The sequence below is a fragment of the Stegostoma tigrinum genome, chromosome 32, assembly GCF_030684315.1.
Source record: "Stegostoma tigrinum isolate sSteTig4 chromosome 32, sSteTig4.hap1, whole genome shotgun sequence".
NCBI lineage: Eukaryota > Metazoa > Chordata > Chondrichthyes > Orectolobiformes > Stegostomatidae > Stegostoma > Stegostoma tigrinum.
In genome coordinates this window covers 33,294,640-33,316,066 of record NC_081385.1, presented here as the reverse complement: position 1 = coordinate 33,316,066, position 21,427 = coordinate 33,294,640, and the positions used below count along the sequence as shown (strand labels likewise).

The 21,427-nt window shown below is 44.1% G+C and overlaps 1 protein-coding gene across 7 annotated transcripts in view; it reads right to left on the bottom strand.

Annotated features, from left to right (window-relative positions):
* Positions 1-373: 373 nt before the first annotated feature.
* Positions 374-21,427, bottom strand: part of st3gal4 (ST3 beta-galactoside alpha-2,3-sialyltransferase 4) — a 111,983-nt gene continuing 90,929 nt past the window's right edge. For 6 of the 7 annotated variants that reach the window (XM_048562330.2, XM_048562326.2, XM_048562327.2 and 3 more), the window contains 8 exons: positions 21,261-21,332; positions 21,054-21,154; positions 18,653-18,713; positions 17,522-17,617; positions 15,514-15,703; positions 11,843-11,986; positions 8,957-9,106; positions 374-5,159 (listed from right to left, as the gene is read on the bottom strand). In XM_048562330.2, coding sequence (XP_048418287.1) covers positions 5,070-5,159; positions 8,957-9,106; positions 11,843-11,986; positions 15,514-15,703; positions 17,522-17,617; positions 18,653-18,713; positions 21,054-21,154; positions 21,261-21,332 — 904 coding nt within the window. In that variant the 3' untranslated portion in view covers positions 374-5,069. The remainder of the gene's footprint in view (positions 5,160-8,956; positions 9,107-11,842; positions 11,987-15,513; positions 15,704-17,521; positions 17,618-18,652; positions 18,714-21,053; positions 21,155-21,260; positions 21,333-21,427) is intronic. The other variant, XM_048562332.2, reaches the window with a different exon arrangement.

The following is a 21,427-nucleotide window of genomic DNA, read 5'->3' as shown; positions in this document are numbered from 1 at the left end:
TTTCCTCACCCCCTTCTGGTTCCTGTGTCTCCTCCTTAACTATGCGTTCTTTCAAAGTCCCCAAAGTTCTTAGGAAGCCAGACAGTTATGTCATCTCACTCCAGTATCTGTCCTTTCATTGCTCTTTCCAGAGTGAAAATTTCAGCAACAAACACAACTAAAAGTTGCAGCCCGAGATAATGGGAACTGCAGATGCTGGAGAATTCCAAGATAATAAAATGTGAGGCTGGATGAACACAGCAGGCCAAGCAGCATCTCAGGAGCACAAAAGCTGACGTTTCGGGCCTAGCCCCTTCATCAGAGAGCCTCTCTGATGAAGGGTCTAGGCCCGAAACGTCAGCTTTTGTGCTCCTGAGATGCTGCTTGGCCTGCTGTGTTCATCCAGCCTCACATTTTATTATCTTAAAAGTTGCAGCCCATTCTGCTCCATGAGGTTGTATGAATCTTCAACAATAGTTTACCTCCAGATGTTAGAATACAAGTGTGAGTGTGTATACAGTCTAATTTTTGTGTAGTAATATTTACTTAGTTTGTTTAAATCTGTGCACCTTTAGGCTTTATTCTGTTAGTAAGTTCCTGAGATCTCAAACTTTGTACACTTTTGATAAAAAAGTTACTGTGAAGTGACCAAATTGCTATACAACCTATACAGGCTTGCCCAGGATTGTTAGATAATTTGGAGGCTTCTACAGGATTTAAAATTCACTGACAAACATGAGTATTGGGAGTTGCTAAGGTTAAGACAAATAAGATTGTCATAGTAGCCTGCTTTACTCATTGAACAACAGATTAGGCATTTTTACTGCTCAGTCATTCCCAAAAAAAAATTTGTGCTAGCTTTTATGCAACAATGAACTAATTAATTTAAAAGCATTGCTAAAAAAGCTGGGAGTAGAATGAAAAGCAGAGATCAGGAAAAACTGACATAATTAAGGAAGTGACACAGTATTTAAATTTGAGGATGGAAAAGCTAATATGTTTGAGTTGGCTAGAAACTAGTTGCAGAAAAAGCATAAAGATAAAGGACATGAGGTATCTTGACAGAAAGCCGAAGCTAGAGACAAAACATACTTGAGCTTGAGGAAGAAATGCAAAGGTATAAACTAGAAACATAAATGAAAAACCCTGAACTTGAATTCCTAAGACAAAAGTGACAAAAACAATAAAGAAAGAGAGCTTCAAAGGGAGAAAGAATTTGGAAAGCAGGAACTGACTAAAGAGAAGCTCAAGTTGTGAGGTGAAAGCGGGGCAAATAACTCAGATGAGGAAGGAAGACCCAATTAGGTTCTTGAGTTAACCAAAGAATCTTCAACTAGAGCCTAAATTTACTAAAGGAAGTCTTAAGAAATATTTTACCTCCTCTGGCAAGATGGATACAAATTGAAAGTGGCCAAAGGCTCATGGAATGTAATGATACAAGATGTCCTGAGGGATAAAGTTGTGAATGTTTCAGTCATACAGCACAGAAACAGACCCTTTGGCCCAAACAATCCATGCCAAACATAATCCCAAACTAAACTCGTCCCACCTGCCTGCTCTTGACCCATGGCTCTCCAAACCTTTTCTTAAGTCTGTTAGAAGTCCTCGCACTATATATAAAGTTTAAAAGGCAATACTCAACACTTTATGAGTTTGCTCTTTAGGTTTGTGAATTAAAAGATAGGACAGTACCAACAGATGTTGAGTTCACAAGGGTGAAAGAAATATTGTGGGAAAATAGTTTCATTCATGGAGTTCAAGCAACCATTGATTGGTAATACATTCACCACCTTCAATGTTTTCATTCCCTTCTCCACAAATGCACAATGGCAGCAGTGTGGGCCATCTGTGTTGCAGCAACTCATCAAGATTAAACAGGTAGAATCTTCAAAATCTACAACCTCTACCATCTAAAAGGGGATGGGCAAAAGATGCATGGGAACACCAACTGTAAGCTCCATCCCTCCCCACCAGGTTACACATCAGCCTGAATTGGAACTATATCACCGACCCTGTACTGCCACAATCCTGGGAACTCACTTCTCAAAAGCACTATAGATGTACTTGCCTGTCATGTACTGCAGCAGTTCAAGACAACTGCTCATCACCACCTTCAGTATAACAACTAGGGATTGACAATAAGTGCTGGCCTAGCCCTGTGCTGTCAATATCTAGGAACAAGTATTTTTTTAAAGTGAGGGCAAACATTTGAAAATGAGAGAAATCAAGCATATAGAAGGATTCTGGAATAGCACTGCAATAGCAAGAATGTTTTATCAAGATGAGGGAGAGTAATCTGAAGTCAAAGACGCACAAGCTCCAGTAATTTTGAGCAATGTTTCTCACAGTGTGTAGTGATTGTCATATGAAATCCCCACTGGGAAGCTGGAGGAATAGGATAGATTTTGACTTTAGCAAACAGACAAATGTAGGTCAGGTTTCCAAAAGTGATTATTTAGAATCTAGAAGTGCATTAAAAACAAAATCAGTACATCTTCATTTCCATAAGACAGGGTATGTAAAAGCAAATTGTCACAAAAAAAATGATAAACCAATGGCAGTAATAGAAGCCCTTAAGGATGCTTCAGAAATGGTTGTACCACAAGTGGAAATGGGTATTATAACAGCGACAGTGGTTCTAGTGGAAAAACATTCCCTCAGAATCTACAAAGATGCAAAATGAAGCTCAGTATACAAGGAGATTTTCCCTTAAATACCACTAGATTGAGTCAGGTTTAGTAGATAAGGGTTAGTTTTAGGAATTATGTTTTAACAGTAGAAAATGGAATAAATCCCACTGAAGCACTTTGAAATCTAATGTACTCAAATGGTTACGGTCACATCAATTCAAAGGTCAGCAGCTAGAATGGTATGGTAACTAAAATGCTGGGCTTTAGTAAGCATTTGGTTAATAGAATAGACAGAAATATAAACTGCAGGGGAGTTTAGCTGGAGATGAGGTAGCAGTAAAGCTTGTAATGATAGCAGACTCAAGGGAGTTAGAGAAACCTTAAACACATTCAATAAATCCTAAAGGTCACTTTCAGGACAGTATAGCATCACAAAGAAGGAAGAAGCTTAAAAAAAATTCCTCTGATTTCAACATATCCGAGTGTGTATTTGCTGGGTAAAATTTTTTGCAGTTTGGAGCTGGGGACCACTGAAGACTGCAGGTAGCACAAGTTAAGGTTGTTAGCAGACTTCTCAGCAGAACGCAATTCAGCACATCTTAGAAAAAGTGTTCTAAGCGGCACAGTGGCTCAGTGGTTAGCACTGCAGCCTCACAGCACCAGGGACCCGGGTTCAATTCCCGCCTCGGGTGACTGTCTGTGTGGAGTTTGCACATTCTCCCTGTGTCTGTGTGGGTTTCCTCCGGGTGCTCCGGTTTCCTCCCACAGTCCAAAGATGTGCAGGCTAGGTGGATTGGCCATGCTAAATTGCCCGTAGTGTTCGGGGGTGTGTGGGTTATAGGGGGATGGGTTTGGGTGGGATGCTTCAAGGGGCGGAGTGGACTTGTTGGGCCGAAGGGCCTGTTTCCACACTGTAGGGAATCTAATCTAAAGAGTGTTTGAAAGGACAGCGTCTAAAACCCCAATGACCTCCTTGAGGCACACAATGGAAGTTTTGACCATAATACCTACACAATACAATTAATTCCATTAAGTCTTATTCTCATCACAGGAACTCTTCCTTTAAAAGGTAGACTGAAGCAGAGAAGTGCAATACCAATCCTTGGCTTCATTATAAATCTGATATCTTCACTAAGAGGACAGAAATAACCTTCAAAAGTTCAGACAGAATACAATTTTCTTCAATTCACTAGTGAAAAAAAATCTAGACCTGAATTATTTTTACATTGTCTGAATTCCATTTTGGAAAAATTTGGACTTTCAGTATCATTTTTATTTTAAAAAGAAAATCTCCAAATACATTCCAGAGGTAGAACATAATAGAGTAGGTTCCATTCAAAATGTTAAAATGCCTGCAATGCTATACCACGCACTGGGCACAAATTAAACTTACCATCTAGTGTGGTTTTGTGTGAACAAGCTGAGTTTTTTTTAAAAGAAAATCTGGAAGGAATTTCTCCAAACAATAATGCCGGAGTAGCACATTGGGTTTACACTCACAAAGATCAACACTTCGTCAATGCTGAGAGAGTTGCAACCATTATATACCACCAGTGTGGGCTGCCTTACAGTGAGAAACGCCTTCAGAATTCTACCTTTGGGCTAAAATTTGACAATTGAAAGCAGATCCCTTACACCAGTGGCCAAATCAAGATTGGGTAAGCTAACTCTAAATAATGGCAGCATTGACAGCAACAGATGTGCAGTACCATTTCCCAAAGCAACAATGAATAAATGCCAGGAGATTATTAATTCAAACCTCTGGTGTGAATTGTTGTGAAGCAAATCAAATCTTGGCTCTAGGAGAGCAGAGGTAACATAAAATGGCCACCATGGACAGAACAGTTTGCCCACTGGAAGAGGAAAAAAAAGTAAGCTGACGGATGTGGGACTATCACAAGAAGAACTGCTGTCATTTACACATATCTTTCTTCCCTGGAGCTGTAAGACAGATTTAATAAATCAGAGGGAAAGCTCATAAGGAAGTTATTTACAATGGGAGTCAATGTCCATTGGTCTAGCAAAATAAAACATTGTGAAGGTGTGGAAGGTTCTCAGTAAGTCCATGTGTTCCTTGTCCAATTACAAATGACATCAGCTTTTGAAGTCAAGTATTCAAAGCAAGAGTTATTCCTCTCGCATGTCTGGGAAGACAGAACTTGGATTTTCCAAATCAACTCTTCAACTCTTGAGATGTAGGCCATTTAGTCTTGTTTAACACTTATAGTAGTGTCTGGTATTTAGCAGCCAGTGCAGGGTAGAATCTCCTGAATCAGTTATAATGATTCTGGCAATGCCAGAGAATTGCCCACACCTAGGGCAATGACTATTCCATCCACAATCCTGTATACGCCGGAACAGGGGTGCGGCTGTCCTCAGTAAAATATCCAGTAGCCGATGTTATGTCACAACCAATAATTTGTGGGGAATATAAATAAGAAGTTGTCTTTCATGAAACAATTACTCCGAAACAGTGAGGTATTTAATTGCCCCAGAAGTGACCAGTCTCTTCAGAAATTGCTGTTCATGTGTGACATTGTGTTCAGAGTTCTGAAAAGTAAAAGGAAAGTTATTATAAAACAACACCAGAATACTCCATGTACTTTATTCACCTAGAATAAGTGAATGATCAACACACAACACACTTATCAAATCTCCTTCATCCCAATCACATTGGAAAAGTAATTTTCAGCTGGTCTAATTCAAATCTATTTTATACCAATGAAGTTTTTTAAAGCCATCCTCTTTTTTTTTTAAAAAAACATATTCATGCGTGGGCATCACTGGCTGAACAGCATTTATTGCCATCCCTAGTTACCCTTGAGAAGGCGGGAGTAGGCTTCCTTCTTAAACTGCTGCAGCCCACAATGCCGTTAGGAAGGGAATTCCAGTATTGTGACCCCACGACAATGAAGGAACAGTGATATATTTCCAAGTCAGGACCATGAGTGGCCTGGAGGGGATCTTGAAAATGTGGTGTTCCCATGTATCTGCTGCCCTCTTCCTTTTGGGTGGAAGTGGTTGTGGGTTTGGAAACTGCTATCTAAGGATCTTTGGGGAATTTCTGCAGTGGGTGTGGTGCCAATCAAGTGGGCTGGTTTATCCTGGATGGTGTTAAGCTTCTTGAGTGTTAGTGAAGACACATTCAACCAGGCAAGTGGGGAGTATTTCATCACATTCCTCACTTATGCCTTGTACTTGGTAGACAGGCTTTGGAGAGTCAGCAGGTGAGTTACTTCCCGCAGTATTTCTAGCCTCTGACTTTCTCTTGTAGTCACTGTGTTTCTGTGGTGAGTCCAGTTGAGCTTCTGGTCAACAGTAACCCTCAGGATATTGATAGCGGGAGATTCAGAGACAGTAACACCATTGAATGTCAAGGGGCAGTGATTAAATTGCCTCTTATTGGAGATGGTCAGCTTCACAATGCCACAGCAAGGGGTGATATTCAGGGATGTTGTGCATCCTCCCAAATGAAACAGCAGACCCTTCACACTGCCATTGTTGAGGTGTTTTGTGTGCCTTCATGGAGTGATCTGATCTTGTTCGTCAGCTTCTCCAAATAATTTCTGCTATATTAAACAGAATCACGTGCTACAACCCGCCCTGCAGTAAGGCGCAGAGAAAAGTAGCAACCAGCACTAGGCATGGAGTTGTGGATGCAGTAACACCATTCAGTTTATTGGGTCAGTTTTCAAAATCAAACCAATCAGTTTGGCTCTTTCCAACTCTCCACACAGTTCCAAACAACTCTCCTTTGAAAGCTAAGTCATCAAGTCGCTTGGCTAATCATTCTTTAATTACAATACAACACACGCAAGAGTACACAACACCCACAAAGATTTCTTTCTGGTAATTCTGTTTACGATAAAATTATAAATTGTTATAAAATAGTACAGAGGTGAACAGATACAGCAAAAATTCCAATCAGGCCTCTAACCATACTGAGTTCCTGATTAATGCACTTAGCTTATGCTGAGAATGCAGAAATATAAAAATGTTCTACAAAGATATTATAATTTCAGTGATAAAAATACACCAGTCCCCTAGGCTTCTGAAATAAAATGGCCTTTCTTTCCAATGACTTCTCAATGCAATGACACTACAGAGAGTGCAACTGCCAAATCAATTCACAGCGCCTACAGCATCCAGTCAGAAGTAAGCACAGATGGCGAACAAGGTTTTTTCATTATGCTATTATTTTTATTGAAAGAAATCAGGTGTTGGGACGTCAGTGCCACTGGATAGGCCAACATGTATTGACAATCCCTAATTAACCTTGAGAATCATAGAATCCCTACAGTGTGGAAGCAGGCCCTTCGGCCCAACAAGTCCACACCAACCCTAGAAGCATCCCACCCAGACCCATACCCCTATAACCCACCTAATCCACACACCCCTGAACACTGCGGGCAATTTAGCATGGCCAATCCACCTAACCTGCACATCTTTGGACTGTGGGAGGAAACCACAGCACCCAGAGGAAAGCCAGGCAGACACGGGGAGAATGTGCAAACTCCACACAGACAGTCACCCGAGGCTGGAATCGAGCCCAGGTCCCTGGCGCTGTGAGGCAGCAGTGCGAACCACTGAGCCACCGTGCCACCCCATGTCGAAGGTGGTGGTGAACCCTCCTCTTGAACTGCTGCAGTCGTTGCAGTATGCAATACCTGGACTATTGTTCAGATTGGACATGAGCAACTGTTCACACTTTCTCAAAGTCTATGTTAATCCTTGGAACATGTAAAATTCACGAGCAGCTTGAAGAAGGCTTCTGGGTTCTGACACAGTTATCAATTTTAATGAATTGTCTTAAGATTTGTGTTTTCCATTCCTTATCAGGTTTTGTGAGAAAACAGAACTAGTTTTCACTTTATGGAATTCTCAAGGCTTAGCAATGACATCAATGCCATCTTTGACTGCACCTCCACACCTTTGCATTAGCAGAACCAATGCTGACCTGGCCTCAGATGAATATGGGGATGTATGTGATGGTAGAGCTGGCGAGTTAAAAAGTGTTGGTTGCATCTGTGAAGTTTCAACTGGTACGTTCTCCTCTCATGTTTCGTGTTTGAGATTGCCTGGCCTCCCTTGCTGTCCTTCTCACAATCTGAGCACACACAACCTTCTGTCTCTGCTGCACGGTTAGTACAGTTCAAACTGAACGGGTTACAGTGGGTGGTGGGTGCGGTCAGTATAGCCATCAATCCCAGAACTTGCGATATCCATTAACCTGAGCCCGTTTTCTCATCTCTCGGGGTGTGTGTGTGTGTGTGTGTGTGTGTGTGTGTGTGTGTGTGTGTGTGTGTGTGTGTGTGTGTGTGTGTGTGTGTGTGTGTGTGTGTGTGTGTGTTTTGTTCTGTGAAAAGTGGGGAACCATTCTACTGAGGAAGGGAAATTTTACATTTAGGTAGCTCCTTACACAATCTTGAGGCATCCCACATTGTCTCAGTCAACAGGGATGTTCAAATTGTAGTCACTGCTGTAACTCTGAAAACAGTGCCCAACTCCTAGAATGTACAGCATTGAATGGTACAGGCCCTTCAGCCCACGATGCTGTGCCAACTTATTATCCTTTATATGATCCTGCACAGCAAGTTTACACAAACCGCACGCAGAAAAGGATGAGATCATCTGTTTGCAGTTGGTGGCTGAGGGATGAATATCGAATGAAAACTGAAAAAGAATGCAGATCCTGGAAATCAAAAGCAAAAATAGAAATTACTGGAAAAGCTCAACAGGTCTGGTAGCACCTGTGAAGAGAAATCAGAGTTAACGTTTTGGGTCAAGTGACCCTTCCTCAGAATATTATTCAGGACACCAGGCTGCTCTCATGTAATGCTCTTCAGAATAATGTCATCAGATCTCTTCTAGGCCCACAAGAGAGGGTAGGAGGTGATTTGATGTAACACCGCTTCTAACTGATGGCATCTCTCTCAGTGAGGCACACCCTCAGGCCTGAGTAAGCGGGTGAGGTTAGATTGTGTACTCGAGTCGCTGGGATCAAGTGTGAAGCCATATGCTCACTCTGTAACAAGCTAGTACCTTCACTTACAGATTAAGCACTGAAAATGCTGTATCAGCACACTGCAATGGACACCCTTCCCCCATCCTCCCTGTCCATGGATCAAGGTAGGTATCCTCTGTGGACACTGGAAATCATAAAGTAGTGAGCTACTGTTTAGACAGGGCAAGGTTAACATTAAATAAATCTTAGCAAGAGCTCATTTCAACATCAACCTCGGAGTTCAAATCTATCTGATGGAAAGATCCAGGCTATTTTCCAACCAGCACAGGAGAGATCACTCCTGCATGGTCAGGTACCTCAAGGCAGAACTATCAATACTTACAGACATTTCTTTCATGGTAGTTTTGCCGTAGTAATGAATGGGAGTACTTTGTTTCGTTAGTGGATATCCGAAGCCAGCAATATGGACCTCGTCGCAATAGTTCAGGGCCACTGTGATGGCTAGAAACCCTGTGGTGGGGTGCACTGGTTTCTATGGATATAGAAATAGACATTGAGGTGAGAGATTGTGACAGTATGCAAGCAACGATACCAGCAGCATTCTCACTGGTCCCCAATTACTGCACTTTGCAATGTTTATTTTCAATATGGCAGCTGAGTAATGGATCAGGGACAACCGATTAAGATATTTTGCTAATTTGGCTGAAAGACTATGTGACACAGTGAGCAATCATTACACTCCTGAATAAACAGCTACACTTGCAGTCAGATTTCAGGAGCACAGAGACCTAAATGAGGTCTCCAAGCCCAGGAAGAATTATGATAGGCCAAGAGCAGGGAGGTTTTCCTGACTTGTGAGAGAGCCCAAGAGCATAGATCACAAACATGAGACAGCCATTGACAAAACTGATTGTGAATTGAGACAAATTTATTTACCCACAGAATTTGGGATGCTCCTGGGGGCAGGAACACACATGCAATTAAGGGAGAGCTGGAAACCATACATGAGGGAGATAAGGACGAAAGGATAGATGTCAGAGGCAGGTTCTTTACTTGGAGAGTGGTAAGGGCGTGGAACGCCCTGCCTGCCAATGTAGTTAACTCAGCCACATCAGAGGCATTTAAACAGCCCTTGGATAAGCATATGGATAATGATGGGATAGTGTAGGGGGAGGGGCTTAGATTAGTTCACAGGTCGGCACAACATTGAGGGCCAAAGGGTCTGTTCTGCGCTGTATTGTTCTATGTTCTATGTTCTATATCTTGACAAGGTTGTGTAAAAATCACCAACATCAGCATTCATACATTGGCACAATCCCAGCAATCTGGTCTCTCCAAGTCAGAACCATTGGCTTATCGTTTGACCTATTTTTACTACAGTGGCCTGTCTGTGTAAACAAGGCCACAAACAATTAAAGAGGACATTTCTGAACTTTACAACTATGAGAGGAGGAATGTGTTGATAGTCAAACGCCATGACTCTGCCAGTTGCACCTCTGGTACAAATGCATTAGCTCATTCAGCAAAAATGGCTACTTGCTTCTCTCCTGTACTCCCAACTACAATTTTAAAATAAGCCTTTCTCCCAGCTTCTTTAAAACAAACCAAGCCATGACAAACAGCTTGTGTGCAGTGTAAGCACCAGTGCAGAGTAGCTGAATTTAAAGGGAAGTTTCGAGGCTATGAATTCTACGTAATTCCATGCAAACAATTTGAAAAGTTACACCATCAGAGCAGGAGGTCTGCGATTGTACCACCACCTCTGGGCCAGAAGCCCAAAGTTCGAGTCTCACCCCAGGTATTGTGAGCCAAAGAGAGAGCACGCATAGCACAGCAAAACAGGTTCGTGGTCAGGCTGTCAAACTTTCCAAACCTGCACGGTAACAGGTGGTGAGAGTGGGACACGGTTCCAGTCAGCCATGCTGCTAAGATAATGACCAAACCACTGCAGTCTTTGCCGGGTATGGGGGTCCAGAATTCCACCGCCAAACACTCGGAACATGGAAAGGAGAGGAGACAGACAGGCCAATACCTTGAGTGACCCTGGACCTGCTGAATAAAGAGCACTCACGCTGGCTACAAGCTAAATGCTTTATCTGGTATCCTAAACCTTACCTCAGAAAACAAACATGGCCTTAGTCACCCAACATGACAGGTGTTCCACTACTGTATACAGTCGTAAAAGTAATACAGCATGGAAACAGGCCCTTCGGTCCAAACTGATTCATGCTGACCATGGTGCCCACACAGCCAGTTCCAATTGCCCACATCTGGTCCATTTCACTCTAAACCCTTCCCACCCATGTATCTATCCAGATGTTTTTTTACATGTTGCTATTGTACCTGCGGTCGGTGTGAACGAATTGGGCTGAATGGCCTGTTTCGACACTATAGGGATAATATGATGATGATGATTCTATCACGATGAACTAAATTAAACTGAAATTAAAAGGGGAGAGGATACATTTACCTATGGTGACTAATTTGAACAAATCAATGACTTGGGCCTGTATAATCCCGAGAGACAGAGCAAAACATCTCAAGGCACTTCAGGGGAAAATTATCAAACAAAAATCTTACAACATGAAGAGATTCAAGGGCTGTTGACCGAAAACTTAGTCAATGAAAAACAAAGTTCAAAGGTGCGTCTGAAAAGGAGGAGGAAAGCAAAGAGGCTTAGGAATTCCAAACCTGCAAAATACCAACACAGGAAGCAGATTTCCACCCGACTGCCTCCGAATATGAATCAAAAGAATCCCTACAGTGTGGAAACAGGCCATTTGGCCACAAGTCCACACCGGCCCTCTGAAGAGCATCCCACACTGACCCATCTCCCCATGTCAAACCCACCTAACCAAAACATCCCTGCACACTATGCGGTAATTTAGCACAACCAACCCCTCTAACCTGCTCATCATCTTTGGACTGTGGGAGGAAACTGGAGCACCTGTAGGAAACCCACGCAGGCACAGGGAGAATGTGCAAACTCTACACAGACAGTTGCCCGAAGCTGGAATCGAACCTGGGTGCGTGGTGCTGTGAGGCTGCAGTACTAACCACTGAGCCACCGCGAACAGATGCATTTCCCCGGGATGGAGGTGAAAGGTCCATGTACCTTGGTTGAAGGTAAGCACCTGCAAGACTGGTTAAACCTTATGGATTGTCTCGGTGCAAACTGCGTGTTAACCCAGGTCCTGGAAGCTAAAAGGACAATGAGTGGTTTACAAATAGCACTTCAAACTCATTAATTGGAAATCATTGCCCGTACCTGCTTTGACTTGGGAGGCAGCTTCAGAGGCATGTTCAATAACTTGGTGGCGGCTTGATGGATGTAATAAGGATTAAGGATCCGGATATTAGAAGGATTTGCTTCCCAAATCAAGGGAGGAGCTCTCCAAAATCCTTTCCTAAACTGGAACAAAAAGAATAAATGCTGGGTGCTAATTTAGTGTGAAGAGTTGGAGGGAACGTTAATTGTTGACACACTGGTGTTAATGAGTTAAGGAAGTGGAAGTCAATGAAATGTTGCAAGGTGCTTTTGGGGTAGAGCTACAAGGGAAAACATGTCTAAGCACCAAGTCAATGTGGGTCATCAGAGCTGTGCACTGAAACACGGCACCAAGAAGAGACCAGTCAGCCCTTCTAACCCATTTTACCATTCAGGTGGATCACGCTGAATCTATAACTTACCTCCATTTGCCTGCCTTAGATCTAAATTAGAGGCAGCCACAGTTACTGGGCAAGAAACAAGCTGCTAATCTGCCTCTTATGACTGTGCTCCAGTTTTGATTGCAAATATATGTTATATTAACTAATATTTTGATTTCTTCAACAGCCGCCTATCGTGGTGCTTTCTCCACTTACATTATTCTACTTAAAAAGGAAGAATTAATGCTCATCGCTTGCCCATTCTTCTCTCTGTTCCTCGGTTTTGTGAGGACTGGTTAACCAACAGAAGATAGGATAAAGCTTAAACACACAAAGATTGTATGGATCTGAAACTCAGTTTCCCCCAGTGCGCGAAATATGGGTCTGGAAAGTTTAAAACCATTAAACCATTATAGTGGCATAAACATCAGCCATGAAGACAGAGTCATACTGCCTACAGGTCTGAATAGCTAAGGATCTCGATGGAGTGAGACCTAACATCCAGTCCTCCTCAAAGTCTCTGCAATAGTGTACAGTGTAAGAGACACCAACATGCAATGAACTATACCTTGTTAGCTACAAGGGACTTTTTTTACTTGGACTGTGGAGTGGTTTATTGATCACATTAAACCAAACAGGTCTTTGAGTTTCTTAACAAAGGAAGACGGTAGCAACATTCATCAGGGACTAGCAGCTTACACAATGCAGTGAGCTGACATAACTACGCACCATCCAGTCTTCCAACTGACTGCAAGCTAAATAAAATCCAAAGGAACCGCGGATGCTGTAAATCAGGAACAAAAACTGAAGTTGCATGAAAAGCTCAGCAGGTCTGGCAGCATCTGTGAAGGAAAAAATAAAGTTAACGTTTTGAGCCTGGTGACCCTTCCTCTGTGTGTGTGCGCGTGGTGACCACGAGCTAAGCTAGAGCAAAGACAGGAGAACAGGGATCAAATGCACTGTTCCCCACGAGCTTCTGATAATTCCGGTGTTCATGCTGTGGTTGGTTCTATCTCTGAACAACCCTTAGGGGGCTTTCCTGCAATGGGGTGTAAATAAGACTAGGAGTCTGACAGTTGTGTGGGGAATGCAGAACAAATGGTTAACGGCGAAATTTTGCAGAACTCCGATACTTTGTTTCTTTTTGTTCATGGGATATGGGCGCTGCTGCCAGGGCATTCCTAAAAGAACTGGAGAAGGTGGGCACGTGCTGCCTTCTCGAGCTGCTGTACTCCAACAACACACAGTACTGCCAGAAGGGAATTCAAGGAACAGCAATGTAGTCGCAAGTCAGGATGGTGCATGGCTTGTAAAAGAAAGCCTGTAGGTGGCGGTGTTGTCATGCTCCCACTAAGATTTTAACCCTGACCTTGCAAGACACACAAACAGTCAAACATTGACTCCAGCATTGGCAGTTCGTACAAAGACAACACAGTGTGGAGCTGGATGAACACAGTAGGCCAGGCAGCATCAGAGGGGCAGGAAAGTTGACATTTCAGGCCTGGACCTGTCAGTCCCCATCTTTGGCAACCACCTGGAAACCGATATCCATTTCAAGCCCACCGACTCCCACAGCTACCGAGAAAACACCTCCTCCCACCCACCTTCCTGAAAAAATGCAATCCCCTATTCCCAATTCCTTCGCCTCCACCGCATCTGCATTCCATTCCCATACATCTCAGATGTCCTCGTTTTTCCAAGGACCGCATCCTGTTCCCCCCCCCACCCTTCAGTGGTTTAGAACGGCCTCGACCGTGTCTGCTACATTTCCCGCAATTCATCCCTCACACCCTGTGCCCGCAATAACAACCAAAACAGAATCCCCTTGTCCTCACATACCACCCCACCAACCTCCAGATCCAACACACCATCCTCAGACATTTCTAGCATCTGCAATCCGACTGCACCACCAAAGACATTTTTCCCTCCCCACCTTTATCTGCTTTCCAGAGGGACCACTCTCTCCACGACTCCCCTGTCTGCTCCACACTCCCCTCCAACCCCACCACACCCGGCACCTTCCCCTGCAAACACAGGAAGTGCTGCACTTGCCCCCAACACCCCCATCCCAAGCCCCAAGATGACTTTCCACATCAAGCAGAGGTTCACCTGCACATCTGCCAATGTGGTATACTGTATCCATTGTACCCGGTGTGGCTTCCTCTACAATGGGGAAACCAAGCGGAGGCTTGGGGACCGCTTTGCAGAACACCTCTGCTCGGTTCGCACTAAACAACTGCACCTCCCAGTTGCGAAACATTTCAACTCCACCCCCCCATTCCTTAGATAACGTGCCCATCCTGGGCCTCCTCCACTGTCACAATGATGCTATCCAAAAGTTGCAGGAACAGCACCTCATACTTCGCTTGGGAACCCTGCAGCCCAATGGTATCAATGTGGACTTCACAAGCTTCAAAATCTCCCCTCCCACTACTGTATCCCAAAACCAGCCCAGCTCGTCCCCACCTCCCTAATCTGTCTTTTGTCCCACCTATCCCCCCTCCCACTTCAAGCCCCATCCCCATCTCCTACCTACTAACCTCATCTTGCCCCCTTGATCTGTCCATCCTCCCTGGACTGACCTACCCCGACCCTAACTCCTCACCTACATTCACCTTTACTGGGTCCATCCCCACCTCTTTGACCTGTCTGTCTCCTCTCCACTTACCTTCTCCTCTATCCACCTTCTATCCGCCTCCCCCTCTCTCCCTATTTATTTCAGAATCCCCTTCCCCTCCCCCATTTCTGAATAAGGGTCTCGACCTGAAACGTCAACTTTCCTGCCCCTCTGATGCTGCCTGACCTGCTGTGTTCAAACAGTCTCAGTCACATGATAGGTATTCCATTAAGCCACTGATGCCCTAGTCTAAAGAGTCAGTGGATTTTTCTCAAAAATCTGAAGAAGAATTGGGGTTTTCAATCTTGAGTGTTAAAAGCCAAGACATGTAGCATGTGGGATGGAGTGGCATAGTAACTGGACTAGGACTTTGTCATTGGCCCTGAACACGTGTTCAAAAGTCACCATGCCAGGTTGTCAAGCCTGAATCCAATAAAAATCCGGATTAAATTGCTAGATAATCTGGTAATAAAGATTTACTTGGTGTACTTATGTTGTTTTGAGAAGGGCATTTAATCACAAAGAATTCAAATGACACAAGACATTGAGCAAAAGTCCTCTGCTGTTGGTTTAAATTTGCATGGGTTTCCTGTTATCTTGACTGAGCTCAGTGGAAATCCCACACTGTCAACACCAACAGTCCCGATCAGCTCTAACAACAGACCATACTCAACTCTTTTCTCATCGTACACAATCTCCCTCAGCCACTGGGCATCCACCTGCTTAAAGGGTAAAAACACAAGCAGTGTGCTCGGGTTGTTTTCAGTATTCGGATCCTTGGCTGCTGACTCGGGATAAAAGAACCGCAAGGTGGTCTTGCTGCCAACATCCTTCTCGTAGCCTCGCACTGGAGCATCATTTATTCTGTGGCAATAAACAAGAGAACAATTTATGAGTCTACATCCACCCATCCAAACACCATCTGTTATCAGAAGCATACACACATGGTAAGGATGCTTCCCAAAGCTCATCTTTCACATTCACTTGTCATCTCCCACCTCCCAACTCCCAGAAAGTCTGTTTCTGTGCCAGAGTATCCAGGGGCGAACCAGTTACTGATACTCAACTGTAACTCAGCAAGAGTAACACCCTCCCCTCCTGCAGGCTGACGTTAAGCCTCCTCTCATTCTGTCTTTCAACATTATTTGAGGTTCAAGATGTTTGGGGTGGCACAACAGCTCGGTGGTTGGCACTGCTGCCTCACAGTGCCAAGGACCTGGGTTCGATTCCACCCTCTGGTGGCTAACTGTGCACATTCTCCCCATGTCTGAGAGAGTCTCCCCTGGGCACTCCAGTTTCCTCCCACAGTCCAAAGATGTGTGGGTTAGGTGGATTGGCCATGGGAAATTGCCTGTAGTATCCAAGGATATGTAGATCAGGTAGTTATAAGGGGATGTGCCTGGGTGGGATGCTCTGACGGCCAGTATGGACTTAGTGGGCTGAAGGGCCTGTTTCTGCACTGTAGGGATTCTAAGATTCTAACTTGCTTCTCATGTCCCCTTACTGTTTAATCCTGCTTTTGGGGATCTAACGCAAGCCTCCCTCGTGACAAACACCTACACATCGGTATGTTTGCAGTGCCATTGTGCCATGCTGTGAAGTGGTGGCTAAATTGATGCACTTTATTCAAGTGAGCTGCTGAACATGACTGCACAAGCATTGTTCGAATTTTATAGAACAGAATCCCTACAGTGTGGAAACAGGCCCTTCGGCTCAACAAGTCCACACTGAACCTCAGAGTATCCCACCCAGACCCGTTCCCTGTAACCCACCTAGTCTACGCGTCCCCACAGGCAATTTAGCATGGCAAATCCACCTTGCCTGCACATCTTTGGACTGTGGGAGAAAACTGGAGCATCTGGAGGAAACCCACGCAGACACGGGGAGAATGTGCAAACCCCACACGGACAGTCGCCTGAGGATGGAATCGAACCTGGGTCCCTGGCTCTGTGAGGCAACAGTGCTAACCACTGAGCCACCGTGCTGCCCCTCTTGGCATTTGCTCACCTCCTTTGGTTTCCAATGCAGCAATTTCTACCCCAGTCTAGTTCTAACCCTGTAGCTCCACGCCCCAAGTTAAAATTATATCCTGTTTCAATACCTCAATTTCCTCACATCTCCCAATCTCTTTACCAGCCCTACAACCCTTTACCCTGTGCATCCCTCTAGATCTGAAACAAACATTAGTCACCTTAATTGGGCTTGAATACCTCTGGCCCTAAGCTCTGGAATTCCTCTTTCCCATCCTTTAAGCACTTGAACATTGCTGAGAAGAGGCACCTTTTCTTGAAACACATCACCTTGCACTCAACAGCATTATTTAAAAGAATACCAGCTGAAGGGGAAACCAACATTTCTACAGCTTGAGAGGTGAATGCTGATTGGTTAGCAAGCTCGACTTTTATTGGTAGAGGTGTTGCAATGGAGAATGCATGAATTAATTGTCAATAATCATTAACCAATGAATGCAAAATGAGAAGCTTTTACAAGCTGTGTTCTTTTTACAGGAATACACAAGTTCTGCAATGATTTTAAACACTCCTTGAATCCTACCTTCAAGGTGTAATAAGTCTACGTGCACTGGTGTCAAATAGTGTCTAATTACCCCCAGACTAGAATCGTATCACAGGAGCTGTACAGTGTAGAAGCAAACAATAATCACAGACACTGCAAATCACTCACCGAATAACAACATCGTATTCATTGATAGTTTCTCCAAGTGAGCTGTTCTTCAGGGTGTACCCGTTGCCGACGATAACACACCTCTTACAAATCAATCTGGCAAAAGACAAGAGACCTTCGATGAGCATGAGCCCATCAACAGCTAAACAACTAAAACCCTTGTGCAAGTTGATTGAACAAAGACAGCCATTCCGCCCATCATGCCTGTGCTAGTGCAAATGAAAACTAATTACAAAATCCTGCTCTTTCCGTTCTGACACTCTGCTTCAGTTTATCAACTTCTTCCTTTAATAATGCAATGGTTTAAATAAATTGCAGCCATCTCCAACGACAATAATAAAACAGAGAAGAAGCATTATCTGACTGTGACTCCATTAACGTACAGTTGCTGCAGACGGCGTGTGCTCCACATTCCGACATCTCCCATGTCTCCTACTGCTCGGAGTTGGATTGTCAGCGACTTGCCAGGCAGAGCTCAGTATGGGGTCAGCTCCTGCTGAAACTGATCTTTGTTAACATGAAGCCCTCGGCACAGGGGACACCGGACATGACGGATGCCAAGCATGAGGGGACTGCAATTATATAAGGGGGTACAGTGGAGAAGGTAAAGGTTGTTTTACTTTGGAGCAGAAAAGACTAAGGGAAATTTTGAAGACTTTCGATGGTCAAAATAAAGAGAACCTGTTTCCAACAACTAAGGAGTTAAGGATCAGAAAGTACACATTTAAGGTAGTTAATTAGAAAAAAGGAGATTTGAATGGAAGCACTGAACTGTGAAGAATAAATAGATCACAGTAATGAATAAAATTGCCTCACAGAAGCCTATGAATTTGGCAAATTGATGAACATGGAAAGATATCACAGAGATACAAAGTGAGAGACAGTGAGGACATTGGGGTACAGTGGTAATGTCCCTGCCAGTGGGCCAGTAGGCAGAGGTTCAAGATCCCACCCATTCCAGAGGTGTGTCATCAAGTTTGACTAAGTCATTTCTTTTACATTAAAAAGATCTGTGATTCTGTGAATTGCTCTCTGAGTTAATGGAGGGAATGTTTTCCTTCTGTCTTGCTTCATGAAGTATGCAAACAGTCAGATACGACAAATCCCCGTCCATTATGAAGAAGTGCTCACCTGCTTATACTTTCAGGCATATCATACTGTATTCTGGCCAATATCTTGTTGATAGATTGTTCTGGAAGGAAAGTGAAAGGTTCACAATAACAACCATCTGGAGGAATTTGTTCACCCTTTTCCCACTGTCACCTCTCACCTGGATTAATTTGCACCAATATCACTTTTAAACCATTTTGTAAACCAGACATTTGGTATCGCCTGAATCTGCCCAGTCTCCTCAGCTCAGTTTGTAAGGTAGCAAAACAGGTGCACAAGCCTTTCGGCCCAGTGATGGCCCCATGCTGTCATTCTCTTTTCAATCCACATCTTTAATCCTTTTCCCCACATAGACTCCAATTGTTCCCTTCAAGGTTTCAAGACTAGGTGTTTAACAACTTGGCTGTAGTAGACACAAGAGAAAACTTGCAATACAAAAGGAGCCAAGCCCCACATATGACTAACATCGCCAGGCTGGGGCTGAGGGTTTTGGGTTGAGAGTGAGAGAAGGGGGAAGCTGAGGTGGAAATCACAGGCAGACCGAGCGAAGCGGCCGCTCCCTAGAAGGGTCAGTTGAGCGGGCCCCTCCAGCTGCTGCTACTTCACTGCATCTATCCCCCCCCCCCCAGCCAACTCGCTGCCCAGTCCTCTCCATCAGCTGCTGACTTTCTCTGTCCTTGTGTGACCCCTTCCATCTGCCATTGGTCAGCTCCATCTGCCACTCCCAGCACCCAGGGCCCACAAAAGGTTTCACCTGACAATGGGCCCACAGAGTGCCCAGTTCAGACAGGATGCCCACTCAGAGGTGGCCTAACCTGGGTGCTGAAGCGATTTAATTGACCTGGCCTACAAACCAGCATTCCAGCCACCAGCAGGATGGTACGCAGTGGGAAGACATTCGGAAGACATGAAAAAGCACCTATCTCCCCACTTCCCATGCGTTCCCACCCTGCAGGCCAACGCTGAGATTTGCGGATACAGTCAGCCACCCTATGTGAAGAGCTGGTGGAAGCTGATCCAATGACAGTTTCGTAAGGGGAAGGGAAGACTTTCTCAAGGCTGCGAGGACAGAACTGGGTAATGGGACTAACTGGAAAGCTCTTCCAAAGAGCCAAGCGAAGCATGATGGACCAAATGGCCTCCTGCTGTAAGATTTCATGACAATAGAGAGGGCCTGATCATGACTGGCCTTAGCTTACCAGATAAAATGGTACGGGATGGCATAGAATGAGACATTCGACTGAGAAGAGCTTCTTTGTAGTTGCACAGATTCCAAGCCAGTGAGTATAGTGGCCAGGGACAACACCAGCCAGATTAGAAACCACACTCTACACGGTGCAGCAGGGCTGTCTGATTAGGTGTTAATTTTTTGACAGGCTAGTAATTTACAAAGATGATAATAAATACTGTCTACTCCAGTATAAGGAGGAACAGTCAAGTTCATGGTCTGAGCTAGTAACAAATTTCAAACAAATTATACACAGAGTGGTGGATGTGTGGAATGCACTGCCAGCGATGGTAGTAGTCAGATACTTCAGAAGCATTCAAGCAACTCTTGGATAGGCACATGGAGGATAGTAAAATGAAGGGTTTACAGATCAGTTTGATCTTAGAGTAGGATAATAGGTCAGCACAACATCGTGGGCCGAAGGGCCTGTATTCTATGTTCTAAGCCAGTGCCATATGCTGGGCTCAAGGCAGCACAATGCAGCCCAGAGCCACTATGACATAATTTCACCCTCTCTCTAATAATAACTGGACACCACACAGAAGGAATATGGATTCCCCACAACATCTTGTAACTGCGTTATCTCAAAGTTGCTGATTAAATAAAAGAACATTTGAAAAAACACAACAAAAATGAAAAGATAAAATGCAACGAATCATAAAGCAATGAAGGATAAATTACTTCAGTTAGAGTTTCTCTTGAGGCTGGTTCACCAGCCTTTCCCTAACTCTGAAGCTCAGTTACCAGGGAGGAACCTTTAACAAGCCTGGGAGCAAGTCGTCACATTGTATGTCGGGCACAGCCAAAAACAGCGCGGGTATTAAACCCTTAAACATTTATCCAAAGCCTCCAAGCTATAGCCAAGCATTCTTTGCATGGGCAGGGGAATGGCCAAGGAGAGATGGTGGGGGAGGCCCATTGACTCAATGCACATAGTCACAGGGTTGGTATGGTCTAGAAGGGCAGAAGGTCCTTCGCTGACCCCCACACTGCCTCAAGAGACAATGGTAATTCTGCAAAGTGAAAGAAAGAGACAAAGAGGGATGAGTCTACTTGAAGCACTGGTAGTTTGGAAAAAAACCTCCATCTCTTCGTCTCTATGTTCAAAGGGATTTCCATCCATCCCTCTTTCTCTCACTCCATTTATTTTGAAATGAACAAAATATACTAAAGAGCAATGGAAAGGTGCCTCACCGCTCCCTTTAACTCCGTAAGGCAATTCATTGATGGCAGGGTTTTTCTGGATCCACCATATATCATTTAAACTTAAGAATAACTGAGTGTTTCTGGTAAAACTGGAAGAAAAACAAAAGCAGGAAATTAAAACTGGGCAGGGCAGCAATCAGAACATTTAGAAAGTGTAGCTCAATGGCAGGTAAAAGTATTATGATGATGACTTACTTCGATATTACCCGCTTTGCGCATGCAGTTGAATACCCAATCTGGCAACTTGGTTTTACTGCCACACTGTAACTAATCAGAGACACATTTCAAACACAAAGACAAGAAGCTGGCAGCCATAAGTGATGACAACTCAATGGCATGACCTGGTCAGGCCCTGAACTTTT